This window comes from Lissotriton helveticus, chromosome 3_1 (genome assembly GCF_964261635.1).
Source record: "Lissotriton helveticus chromosome 3_1, aLisHel1.1, whole genome shotgun sequence".
NCBI lineage: Eukaryota > Metazoa > Chordata > Amphibia > Caudata > Salamandridae > Lissotriton > Lissotriton helveticus.
The window spans coordinates 805,568,936-805,581,015 of NC_136061.1; the positions used below are offsets into that span (position 1 = coordinate 805,568,936).

Genomic DNA, 12,080 nt, shown 5'->3' on the forward strand with positions numbered 1-12,080 from the left:
TGTCCCCACCACGATACCAGAACTACCTGCATGCGGAGACTACCCCCTTCGAAACACAGTGTGACTGTGGTATAACTATTGTGTACAATATCCTCATAGTGGTCATACTTTAAACGCCAATAAACTGTGTCTACCAAAGCTCATGCTATCAGCTAACCCCGCTGTCCAGCTTATATACCCAACATTGTTTTCTCCAATTACGGGAGTAAACCGGCAACACAAATAGGGCAGCGGTCCTATTACTAGATATATCTGTTCCCCGTATTTGGCAACCCAACCAATATCTCAGTTCAGGTCCTCAACAACGACCTTTTCACATTATAATGGCCTTCTCATAATATAAAGGATATAGAATCATTACTATTATATTATATTATAGCGATCTCATCACTGACAATTAAATGCTATTTAATCCGTGATGTCCAATTTTGAGCAACAATGGACATGGAAGCAAGACTTCCGCAATAGCACACCCGCGTTCCATTGCGGGCGGCCATTTTGGGTTAGCGCGCTAGTGTTTCAGGAAAGACTTCACCAGCGCGCAGTGCAGCTTAAATGTTCCACCGCTCCCCACACGCGAGCAATCTACAGAGCGGCAACACGGGTAGAAGTAAGACTTAGGGACTATGCGGACAATGTAAGTCATAGACTTTCACCCAAGGTCTCAAAACGATTGGGTTTTCGAGATATGAGTTCCACTCCTCGCAGAGTGTGTCTGTTTACGACGCTAAGGGCGTGGTTTTCTTTCTTTCAGAGCGCCGCGGTGATTTCCTACCGATTGTCAGCTCATGGGGCTTATCACGCTTGCCACAGCAGTATGTATCGTTAATCATTCAAAAGTTGGGGTGTGCCCCGTTTTTTGGGGGGTTTTATTGAATCAATGACTAATTCTAAGACCAGTATAAGAAATCGGGTTCCTCGTTTTTAACCCTGTGGGGTGTCGCTGTATGTATTGAGTTATGAGAGTGTGTGTGTGTGTGGAGATTGAAACAGCCCTAATTACAAGGGGCACCGCAATGTTCTGAGATTTTTCACGAACAGTCAGGGGATGGCAGATTGAACCATCACTCTGTCCATAAAGTCTTGAGTTTAGGCTTTAGGCAATGGGCAAATGAAATATGATGAGTGGAATTGTGGCGCAGAACAATAATGAAAGCGCGGAGATAAACCACAGCTACTAATATGAACATCTGTGTTTTTCTCCTATGTTCGGCTATATTCACGGACAGCCAGGGGATGGCAGATTGAACCATCACTCTGTCCATAAAGTCTTTAGTTTATTCTTTATGTAATGGGTAAATGGATATGATGAGTGGAATTGTGGCGCAAATAATGATGAAAGTGCAGAAAAAACCACAGCTACAAATGTAAATATCTGTGTTTTTCTCTTTTTTCCTATTTTCTTTACAGAGACCGCATTCAGGTCATCATTTTTTGACATTTTTTGATATTTTTGCTTCCCTGGGGCCAGCTCATGCCCTGAAGCATAAACTAACAGTGGATTTTTACTGCTAGTTTGTAGGAAGACAGGCTGACAATACTTAGCAACTGAGCTTTGTTCCAGTAGGGACCATTAGAAGGTCCTGATGAGTAGGCAGTAGGGGAATGCCTACGAAACATGTAGACCAGGTTGTAGCGATCAGCTCAACCCCAAAACCCCCTTCTTAACGTCCCCAGCTAGGGAAGTGAATAAATTGTTTTTTTCCACTAGCCAGAGGATTTTTAACTTTTTTATTCCCACACATCGTTAGGTCCCTACACTTCACTGACACCACCCACCTTGCACCATCACATAGTCCTGTCACCACATTAGTGCTCCCGCGTAGTCGGTCAGGTCGTAGCACGCCCCGCCCCGTAGAGGGACGGGAAGACCCCAATGATGAAGCATGACACTACTGGATTTTTTTAGTGTGTGAGGGGTATTTTAAAAAGCACATTGCGCTCTCATCTTTACTACCCTAAGAGAGAGTATTTTCACTATTCTTTCACCACTAAAAAACAAATAATACAAATATATCACTACACATTGATAGAATCTCTTTGTTTATGTAAATCAGTTTGGAGGGTGATTCTGTCAACACCTCTGCACTTCCTCTATTGTTTTGGAACATTTAATTAATACAATGACACTAAGATGACCAAAAAACAATCAGTACAACAGCAGATAAGAGTTTTTTTAAGTTTTAGGTGAAAATAGAATAACACCAAAAAGCAAAAAGAGCCACTGACAGTTATCTGGTTGCTCTGGACTGGATCAAAGTCTCAAGTTCAGGCTGACTGTGATGGAGCGCATGTCGAATACAGGGACCAGGTTGAAGAGTTTTCAAGTCTCAAGTCTGTGCAAGAAACTGCCGTTAGCCTTGGTTGGGGCCGCAAGGAGGTTATTGTCTGCACAGGTCAGGCAACACGGATGGTTGCTGTTGTAGCACAAAAAGCTGATTGTTGCTGAAGCTTTGGTTGTCAGACAAAGCGGGCTGTCACTTTTAGCTAGAAATGCAGGTCTTGCTGGAACTTCACAGTTGCGGTTGTTGTCTGCGTGAAGTGCAGGTCCTCCTCGAGCTACGCATTGGCGGTCATTTCTCTGCACAAAGCGATCACTTTGCGGTCGCAAGGAGACCAAAACCTTTGTATCTTCATCTTTTTTTCAGGAGGAGTACACCTTGATGCCAGTTGAGGAATCAGGACCTAGGGGCACTTCCTGGTATCAGCACTCACTCCAGCAAAGGCCAGCAGATAGGTCCAGTTGGTGCTCGTCAGCTGGGCAGTTGCAGAGAGTCCACAGGAGATCAGCCAACTGACTCTTGGAGTCACTACTAGGAAACCTGGGTTCAAGGTAAGCAGTTGCAGTCTTCCTTCTTCAGACAGTAGAGCAGTCCTCCTGAATCTTCCACGGGTCCAGGAGTGTTCTGGTCACAGTTTTCAAAATATGCCATTTTCATTCTGAGTGCCATTCTGTGGGTGGGGGATGACCCTTTGTCTAACCTTCCCCCTTTCCTGTGTTTTGCTCCAAACTGTTTAGGGTAACAAAGGGCAGACATGCCTAGCTGTGAGCTGTGTTTGTTAGTGCTAGGGCAGACAACCCCTAAAAACGTCTAGAAGGGGGTGGGCAAGCCCTTAGGCTACCCTTTGATGCTCAGGAAGGCTGAGTTCAACCTCCTAGATTATCATGCTCAGTTGGTAAACAGCCAGCCCAACACCCCACCCCTTTTGATTCCATGTCTGGAAGGAATATACAAAAGACCACAGAAGAGCCATTCACAGTCATGTGACCCTGGACAGTGCCAAAAATTGGTTTAGGCAGAAGAATACCATTTATAAGGACTTTGAATTACAGCTCATTAGAGTGGAAACAGCATTTCCCTATCTGGTCCCAAATGGAACTTATCACTTACTCACTTATCACTTACTGGCATCCTTAGTGTGGTCTACCTCCTACCTTTTTGCCTGCAACCCTCTTGTTTTGCTGACTTTGGTTTTTTTTGGCCTTAGGACTCTGTACTCTTTCCCACTGCTAACCAGTGCTAAAATGTGTGTGCTCTTTCTGTAAAAACATGATTGTCTAATACACAATTGCCATATTATATTTACTTGTAAGATCCTTGTGATGAGGCACTACCTTTGCCTGTAAATAATATGCTAATAATGAGCCTGCAGTGCAAATTGTACCACCCACTAATGTAGCACTTTAAACATGTCTCAGTCCTGCCATTGCAGTCTGTGTGTGCAGCTATAAACGGCCATTTGGACCTGGCAAAATAAACCTTCTGCCAAGCCCAAACCTTCCTTATTGATGCATATAAGTCACCCCGAGGGTGAGAAACAGCGTTTACAACGAGATTTTTCCTTGTTGTGCCTTTACCAAGAATTTTTTTGCAAGCAATTTTTACTGCGAATATGCATTTACAATGTATGCCAAAACCACACATTTAAGGAAAGTTGGAGGGGTTGAGGGCCCCCCCCCACAATTTTTTTTTTAATCTAAAAACCATGTGTGGCATTGGCATGTGTTGTAAATGCATTTTCACAGTAAAAACATATGTGCTAAAAAATGTGTGGACAAGGCATATGATGTATTTACCTCCATTGTACCATTGTACAACCCTTTAGAGTAGGCCCTAGATAGCCCAGAGGGCAGGGTGCAATGCGTTTAAAAAATAGGACATGTACATTTAAGTTTTACATGTCCTAATAGTATAAAGCTCTTGCACTAGTTTTTCACGACTGCAAGTCCTACCTCTCCCATAGTAAAATATTTGAGTTACCTTGTTACATTTAATAAACTGCAATTTCTAAATGGGAATAGATTACCATTTCATGGGTGGTGTCTTTGTAACTTTAAGGAAAAATCCTAACTTGTGGTTAAGTTCAATTTTAAACTACAACTTTGAAAATGTCATTTTTAGAAAGTTTGCATTTTCCTGCTTTAGTCATTTGGTGCCTGCAGTCTGTTTCTGGGTCACATGATAGGGTGTAGTGGGGCTTTGTGTATTTCTCCTAGACAGCCACACACAATAGGGAGCTTAGGTGTGCCTGGAAGGGACATCACTGTCAAGATGGAAGGAAGGAACTGGGCATGGCCCCACTTACACTTATATAGGCTGTGTCCTGATCCACACAAAGAACTGCATACCCCCGTTATTGAACCTGAAGCCTGAACAAGGGAGGCAGGGCACCTGTACACTTCAAAGACATGCCTCTAGAAACCTTTCTCCACTTCAAAGGCCCAATTGGCTATAAATCCTGAACCTCAGACACCAACTCTTCAGTATACTTCTGGACCTGTGGCTATTCTTCCAGGAAGGAGTACTACTGTGCTTCTGAAAGGACTGCCACTCTGTGGCACTACTGATCTGAATGGACTTCTTGTCAAGATTCGCTCTGTGCTCTTGAGCCCACCACCAGGGGATTACCTGTGGCACTTTCCAGTGTTCTAATAAGGTTCTGTACCGTCTACTGTATGTATATACTGATTTCCTGGCTCTTGGACACTATTCAGAAATCCCCATCCATTCCTAGTCCATGCTGGATTTTGTGGAAGCCAGCCTGCTCTTGCTAAAAACTCCATTACCTAGAATTCCATGCACACTGCTTCGTCTCCATCCCTGCAGATCAAGGATGGGTGGATGAATTCGGCATACCTGCAGCTGTCAGGTGCTAACCTGCTCACACCTGAAGCATGTGATCACATTGAGCTTTTTTAAACCTAAGTTCCCCGCAGCACAGCATTGACCATTGTAGCAGTGTTCCTGTTTGGCCAGACCACTTGTTTCCTGAGCTTTGCTATCCTTGTTCCCAGAGTTCTTAAGCTATAGTTATTCCTTGTCTCCTGTTCTTAAGCAGTAGTTAATTTTTTTGTTCCTGAACTAGCACTGCCTTCAGTGCTCCCTTGCATTCTGAGTCAGCACTTTATTGCACCCATGAACTCTTGCTTTCTGTATATGCCATTTCCCTATGCCAGCATTCCTTCCCTTCTTTCCAGTTTCTGGGTTGCTTCCTTCCTGTTCCTGCGGTCTTAACTTCAATTTCCCTTGTGTGGTTTGTGCTTGCTTTCTGCCAATGTGGCCTTTGTTTTTTCATTTCTTTCCTGGTAAGCTCACCTCCTTGTTTGCTCCTTTTCCATTTGTGGCTGTGTATTTAGTTCTACACTCTTGATGTTACTTCCTGTTTGATCACCAGAATCCGTGGGTGCAGCTGACAACCTAGGTGGTGTTTCTTGTCCACTGTGAATATTGTCTTTGAGCTACTTTTATAACATTACCATATGTATCAGCTCCACATACCCTGACTTTACATGTATATTTGATATGTGGGTATTTGCAGTCAGTATCTTGAACAGCTATTATGGGATAGGAACTTACTGAGCTTCAGTCTTACTGTGTGAAGCTTCTGAGTGTTTTACCCCACATTCCCTTCAAAGTTAAATGTTGTTATATATAAGTCTTGTATGCCTGTCATGGGTGTTAGTTAGTCTAAATGCCAAATTTCTTCTTAAGTATCTGTTCTTTCTGAGCTGTGACCATCTTGTTTTCTTGGACAGAGCTTCTCTTTTGGATCCCTTTTCTCCTCTGATCCCCATGTGATCTTGGACATCTCTGTAGCCAATAGTCTATTAGTTTGTCTATCCTGCCACTAGTCATTGCCTGAGGCGCTGACACTGATGCCCTGCTGTGCTGACCTGCTGCCCTCTCGCCTAGGTGAGAAGGACTGGACGGGCATCTCTTGAACCCAGAGCCCCAAAGTGACTCCAAGTGGTAGTCGGCTGGCATCCTGAGCTGAAGCCTCAGGAACACAACAGGATTTGAACAACTCTGTGCCTGTGCCTGAACTTTGCAATCTGTGAGTCTACCCTGCCAAAGGGTGCCACCCCAGTCCTGGACCCTTGAAAGCAGGCCTAAGGTGTCTTGCCAGCCTCTGTGGACCCAGAGGAACAACGCATCTTCTCTGCTGCGCAACCCTGAGCAGAACCAATGCATCGCCAGTACTGCATTAACTGGACTTGTCACAAAGAGCCACATAGCATTCGCAGACTCTTCAGACCCGCTTATTTGCAATGCATCCTCTGCTCTGGTCCTCGCATCCCTCGCCGATGGCAGCCTTGACAACAATGATGTTTTACACTACCAGGACATGTAAAAACGTAATCACACATGTTGTGATCTTTAAATACCATGCACCCTGCCCTATGAGCCTTTAGTGTCAACCTTGGGATCAGTGGGGGCTCGTGGAGAGAGTGCTGCGGGGCAGCGGGGTGGGGCGGGGGAGGGTCAGGTGGAGGGTAGTAAACTCCGGCTCACAGCCAACCAGAGTAATGTAAATAAATAAATAAATAAGACAAATTTCATTACGCACGCTGCAACGCATTTGACGTTTAAGTGCGCGCAATAAAATTTGTTTTATTTATTTATTTATTTACATTACTCTGGTTGGTCAGCCGTGGGCCGGAGTTTACTACCCCCACCCTGCCCCTCCCCTGCCCCGCCCACCACCCAGCAGCACTCCTTCCACGAGCCGCTACTGCTTGGGATGACTTATAAATATTAAAATGGAAGGTAAAGGTCTGGCAAAAGGTTTCTTTGCCCACACTCAAAATTGCATTTTAAATCTGCAATACAGGTTTCAGTGGCAGGCCAGAGCAAGGTTTTTCATTGTTGCTTTAGTGGGTGTACAATGGGTACTGCTACCCACTAGTAGCATTTAATTAACAGGCCCTGGGTACATGTAGTACCACTTACTAGAGACCTAAAAGTAAATGTGCCAATTTAGTGTAGGACAATTTTACCATGTTTTAGGGAACACGCACTTTACCCCTTGTTAGTAAAAGTAAAATCAACACAGTCCTAATGCAAAAAACGAGTTTAGAAAAACAGGGGAGTGAAGGCAAAAAGTCTGGGGGAATACAAGGCCAAGGATATCAGGTTTTAACACCACCAAAGTATGCATACGTTCTGATCCTCTATTTGTATTTTGTCGGATCAACCTTCAGACTCTACACAATCTCCATCCCTCAACAGTTAGCCAAAGAGGATGAAGTCCTTGTCTCCTATACCAATTGGCCGAGATTGGATTTCAGCCCCTGTTGTTTTCGATTGCCATTTTTTGACATGTTCTTAAAAATTCGTAACTCTTATCCTTCACTGATTTTTGTGTTTTAATTATTGTTTTTTTTCTCCTTAAATTAGTTTGGGGATTTTTTCTTTTTTTTTTATTTCTCAATATTAATATTGCTTTGGTGCTACCAAAATATTTCATGTGTATTTTCGTTGACGGAAGCCTTTCGCTTTTAGCCACAAAAGAAGGACAGTACTCCTCATTGAAACCTGTTTAAACTCATTATGCCCTAAATTGCATATTTTGGCATGCATTCACGTTTGTCCCACCTCCATCCTAATCATTAAATAGTGACTAAGGATTGGATTATAAAAAATAATGTAACTTTGAAAATGGGCGACTTGTAGCATTTTTGCTCAACTGTATATTTTTTTAAATTGTGCCTTTTGAAATATGAAATTAGTTCTTCTGTTTAATTACGCGTGGAATTTTACAGAGGAAGTAATTTCCACATTTGCAAGAGATGCAGTATCATGCAAATGAGTAATGTAGCTGTTACCCATGCCGCGTGCCAAAACAGGGCAGGCACCAAGGCAATAAGCCACATCCCCATAATGCACAGATGAAAGGCGCGGACAAGGAACGGATAACGGTGCTCTGCTGCTTGTGAGCACACAGTGTAAAAGAGGAGAAAGATCATCGCTGGTGATAGACAGCGAGCTTTACAAATGCAAATAACCTTTGTGCAGATTGTTGCCATCTGTATGATTGCATAATATGACAAGTTTTCTCCTCTCGGCGCGCTCATAGAGATGACATTTAAATGCACCACAAACGATGCTAGTATTGTTTACTCAGTTCCAGGCCAAGGACTAAGTATGACATGTCTCGTAAACTCAACGTCTACAAAACATTGGTGAAAACATTTTAAGTTAGAGAAGTCGTTCAATGTACTGCAGGCTCAAGCCACACGCAGCTCAAATGCTTAAAAGCAATCATTTAAATATTGCTTTATTCGTGCAAAGCAGCACGTGCCACGGCAGAGGAATAGAGACCTCCAGGACCCGAGACGAACGTCAGAATGCCATCAAGAGTGATGTACTGCTCGATGCTGCATTAGCCTCAGATGCACTAAACCAACCTTCAATTAAAACCCAATAAGCAATCGAGGGCCCTGGTCGAACGACCATCTGCGTCCCGCTGCGCTGCTGTGTAGCAATTGGTCCCACCTTAAAATAAAGTTGCATGAAGTGCTCCGTTAAGGGGTCAAAAGTCAAAGGGTTAATATGTAACAGGTTTTATTACCTTTTTCCAGAAACAGCCAACGCCATAAAATAAATGCTATCAGGCCGCATGGAGCGGCGCCTCGGTGCTTGAGGGAGGCTTACAATAGGATCTGTTTTTGTAAAGACGCATACATTATTTAAGAGTATCATGTGCCGTTGGCAATAGGATTTCACAGACCTAAGCCGCAAGACAGAGAAAAAGAAAACATGCATTTGGCGGGCGGGCGAGCGAACGTATGTTTCTTGCTTGTTTGGGTAAAATGAGTTTTAAAAAGAGAATGAGCGAAGGTGTCCATAATTCAGTTGCTTTGCTTCACTGCCACAACCACCTGCAAAATGTAGGTTGTAAATTGAATACTTCATATATAAATTAGGTCTCTGAAGCTTTCACACAGTGGGCGACTACGCAGACTCCATGATCAGAGGTTAATTTCATAAATTCGCCATTGGGCTTTTTTATTTAACAGTACTAGGAGGAGTACACGAGGAGCCAGAGTTACACTTCACCCAGGTGCCTGTTACATGGCCTGTCCAAACCACCGCGCCCAGTTTGTAAATAAGTACATTCGAGAGTTTAACTTGCTGTGATGAGACATTCATTAATATAATCCGTCGGTTAAGTGGTGGCAAACGCTCGCACACGCACTGACTCGTACGCTTTCAATTTAAGCCAGAAACCTTGGACATAGCTTGCATAAATAGGAAAGAAGCGTGTTTTAAACCGACAAACTGTCAGATGCCCTCTAAATCCCCAGTAAATTAGCCATTTACACCAGAATATACAAACAGCGCCAACAGCAGCACCCGCCTTCCGTTCCCTGTAGTGTCAGCCATGAGTCGCGTCTCTGGGTTAATAATATTTTCTAAAGTCCATAGTCTCAGCACCTGGCATTTCCTCCAGAAAACAAGACGCGAACTAAGTTTTTTACTTTGCCAATTGCTGTCAGGAGATTTACATGTGAGGGTCTGTCATCAATCGCGAGTTCTTACCTTGTGTCTGAATTCTCTCGCCACTTTCCTCTCCATGATGCCCGCTGCTGGCCGAAAGGTACCACAAATTGTCCCTGACACTGACAGGAGGACGGTGCTCCTGAAACTCGAGATGCAAAGCAGGTTCCAAAGTTGAGATGTAATCGGCAGCTCGATTGGATAAAACGGAAAGCCTGCGACAAGCTACAGCCTGCTGCTTTCCAATTGGCTGTTACTGCTTTTCTGCTCACCCGGGTTACTTGTTCTGTCATTAATGAAGAACTATGTGACAGCTCCATCACTGGTTAACACCTTTGTTTATTGGGGGCTGTGGGTCGAGCTTCGTGCTTTAGAATGAAAATCCTTCCATGATGGCTCTCTTTGCATGGAAATACATTGCCTCATTATGAAAACAAATATTTGAATACATAACAATTTTGCTGTTTCTATCTTTGAAAATGCAACATATTTCACAGAATTATTTGTAATTTTTGTGACACATGGCTAGTTTGGTTTCATTGCAAGTGCACTGCATATAAACTATTTATATATTCGTGCCAAACATACATTGTTGCACATAGCTCGTTTGAAATTCTCAGCAGGAATTTCATGAGGGTGTGTAATATCCATGCCCTTTGCCTCTTCGGTTGGCACTTTCACGCTTGGCAAATCCATTAGCTGAGCCCTAAATCTACCGAACGGATTAGTGAAGCATGAAAATAGACATGCCGAAAGGGACTTGTGAAAATATCGAAATGTGATTAATGAGCTTCTGACTGCTTATTGAGCGGCATCCCCTAAAATTAGCTAGAACAGACTAATTTCATGAATGCGGGCGAAATCTACAGTAGTTTATGTTGTATGGATGGATAGATGGATGGATTGATAAACGGATGGGATGAACAACTGTGTACATAGAGCACCACAAAGAATGCAGTTAAACTCATTAGTGCAGTGCAGTGAGTGCAGTGGCACCTACGTGTTAGAACACGGCTAGACCCTGGCGAGAGACGTAGTGATTTACATCAAAAGGTAACATGGTAGAAACTTGCACACCATCTGCAGATGGAAGAGAAATGGCACAATAGTGAGATAAGTGAGAGCTATACATTTGTGGTTGGCATCAGCATGACCGTGGGACATTTAAAATATATTTACAATTGTAGGCGGCAGTAGTGAAATCAGCAGTGCTATAGTAAGATGAGTAAGATATAAACATTTGTAAAACATACATTTGTAACGAGAAGCAGGTGTGGGAAAACCCGTAGTGAGGATGTGTTTAGTACATACACTGATGATGGTGTTCACATCATCAGTGAGATTAACATAAGAATTTGATAAAATATTTCCAGTCGTGGTGCAATTGTCTGGTTTTATGCATTTGAGGTCAGAAGTGGTACAAACGTAGTGCAACAGTGGCAAGTCTGTAGCGTAAGGTTGTTTAGTTGCATACAGAAGGTGAGCAAACTTAAGCAGATATATTAAGCGTTCCTTTATTTTGGACTTTCTAGATTTACAATGGGAGAGTGAGTCTTATATGTGTTATATGGACATCTACATCCAAGTTGAATTCCCTAGGAAAGTGTGCTCAATCTTGAATTTATTTTTAAAGAAGGCGTTTTAAGTTATGTTATGTAGTATTGATTTGTATAGGGCACTAATCACCTGAGAGGGTATCCAGAGGCTTGGGCAGGTGTTTAGGTTTGTGGTCTCCAAGATGCTTATACGAAGAGCCAGGTCTTTAGATTCTTTAAGAACTCAAGAAGTGAGGAGGAAGCTTTGATGTGTTGAGGGAGATCGTTCCATTTTTTGGGTGCGATGTAGGAGAATGAGCAACCTCCAGTTTAGGTTTTTGTGGATGCAGGAAATTTTCTGAGTGTGAGTGAGGCAAAGCATAAGTGTCTGGTGGGTTGGTGAAAGTGGATGTGGCTGTTCCAAGTATTCTGGTCTGTGTTGTGCAGGGTTTTGTATGTGTGCATGAGAAGTTTGAATTGGCTGCTCTTGTGAATGGGAAGCCAGTGAAGCTTCCTGAGGTGCGGTGTGATGTGGGTGCAGTGTGGGAAGTCAAATATGAGTCTCACAGCAGTGTTCTGGGTGGTCTGGAGTCTGTGTAGGAGTTGTTTGGTGATTTCGGCATTGAAAGTGCTGTAATATTGCAGCCTGTTGGTGATGAGTGCTTGGGTGACCGTCCATCTGGTGTTGAGAGGCAACAATTTGAAGATTTTTTGCAGCATGCGTAGGATGTGAAAGCAGGACATGCAAACTGCTTTGACTTGA

The 12,080-nt window shown here is 43.3% G+C and overlaps 1 protein-coding gene across 1 annotated transcript in view; it reads right to left on the minus strand.

The window, feature by feature from the left end:
• The window catches only part of USH1C (USH1 protein network component harmonin), an 898,978-nt gene extending 888,943 nt beyond the window's left edge, over positions 1–10,035 (minus strand). Inside the window, exon 1 of the mRNA XM_078681063.1 lies at positions 9,825–10,035. Within this exon, the coding sequence (XP_078537189.1) occupies positions 9,825–9,860 (36 nt within the window). The 5' untranslated portion in view covers positions 9,861–10,035. The remainder of the gene's footprint in view (positions 1–9,824) is intronic.
• Between the last annotated feature and the right edge of the window lie 2,045 nt (positions 10,036–12,080).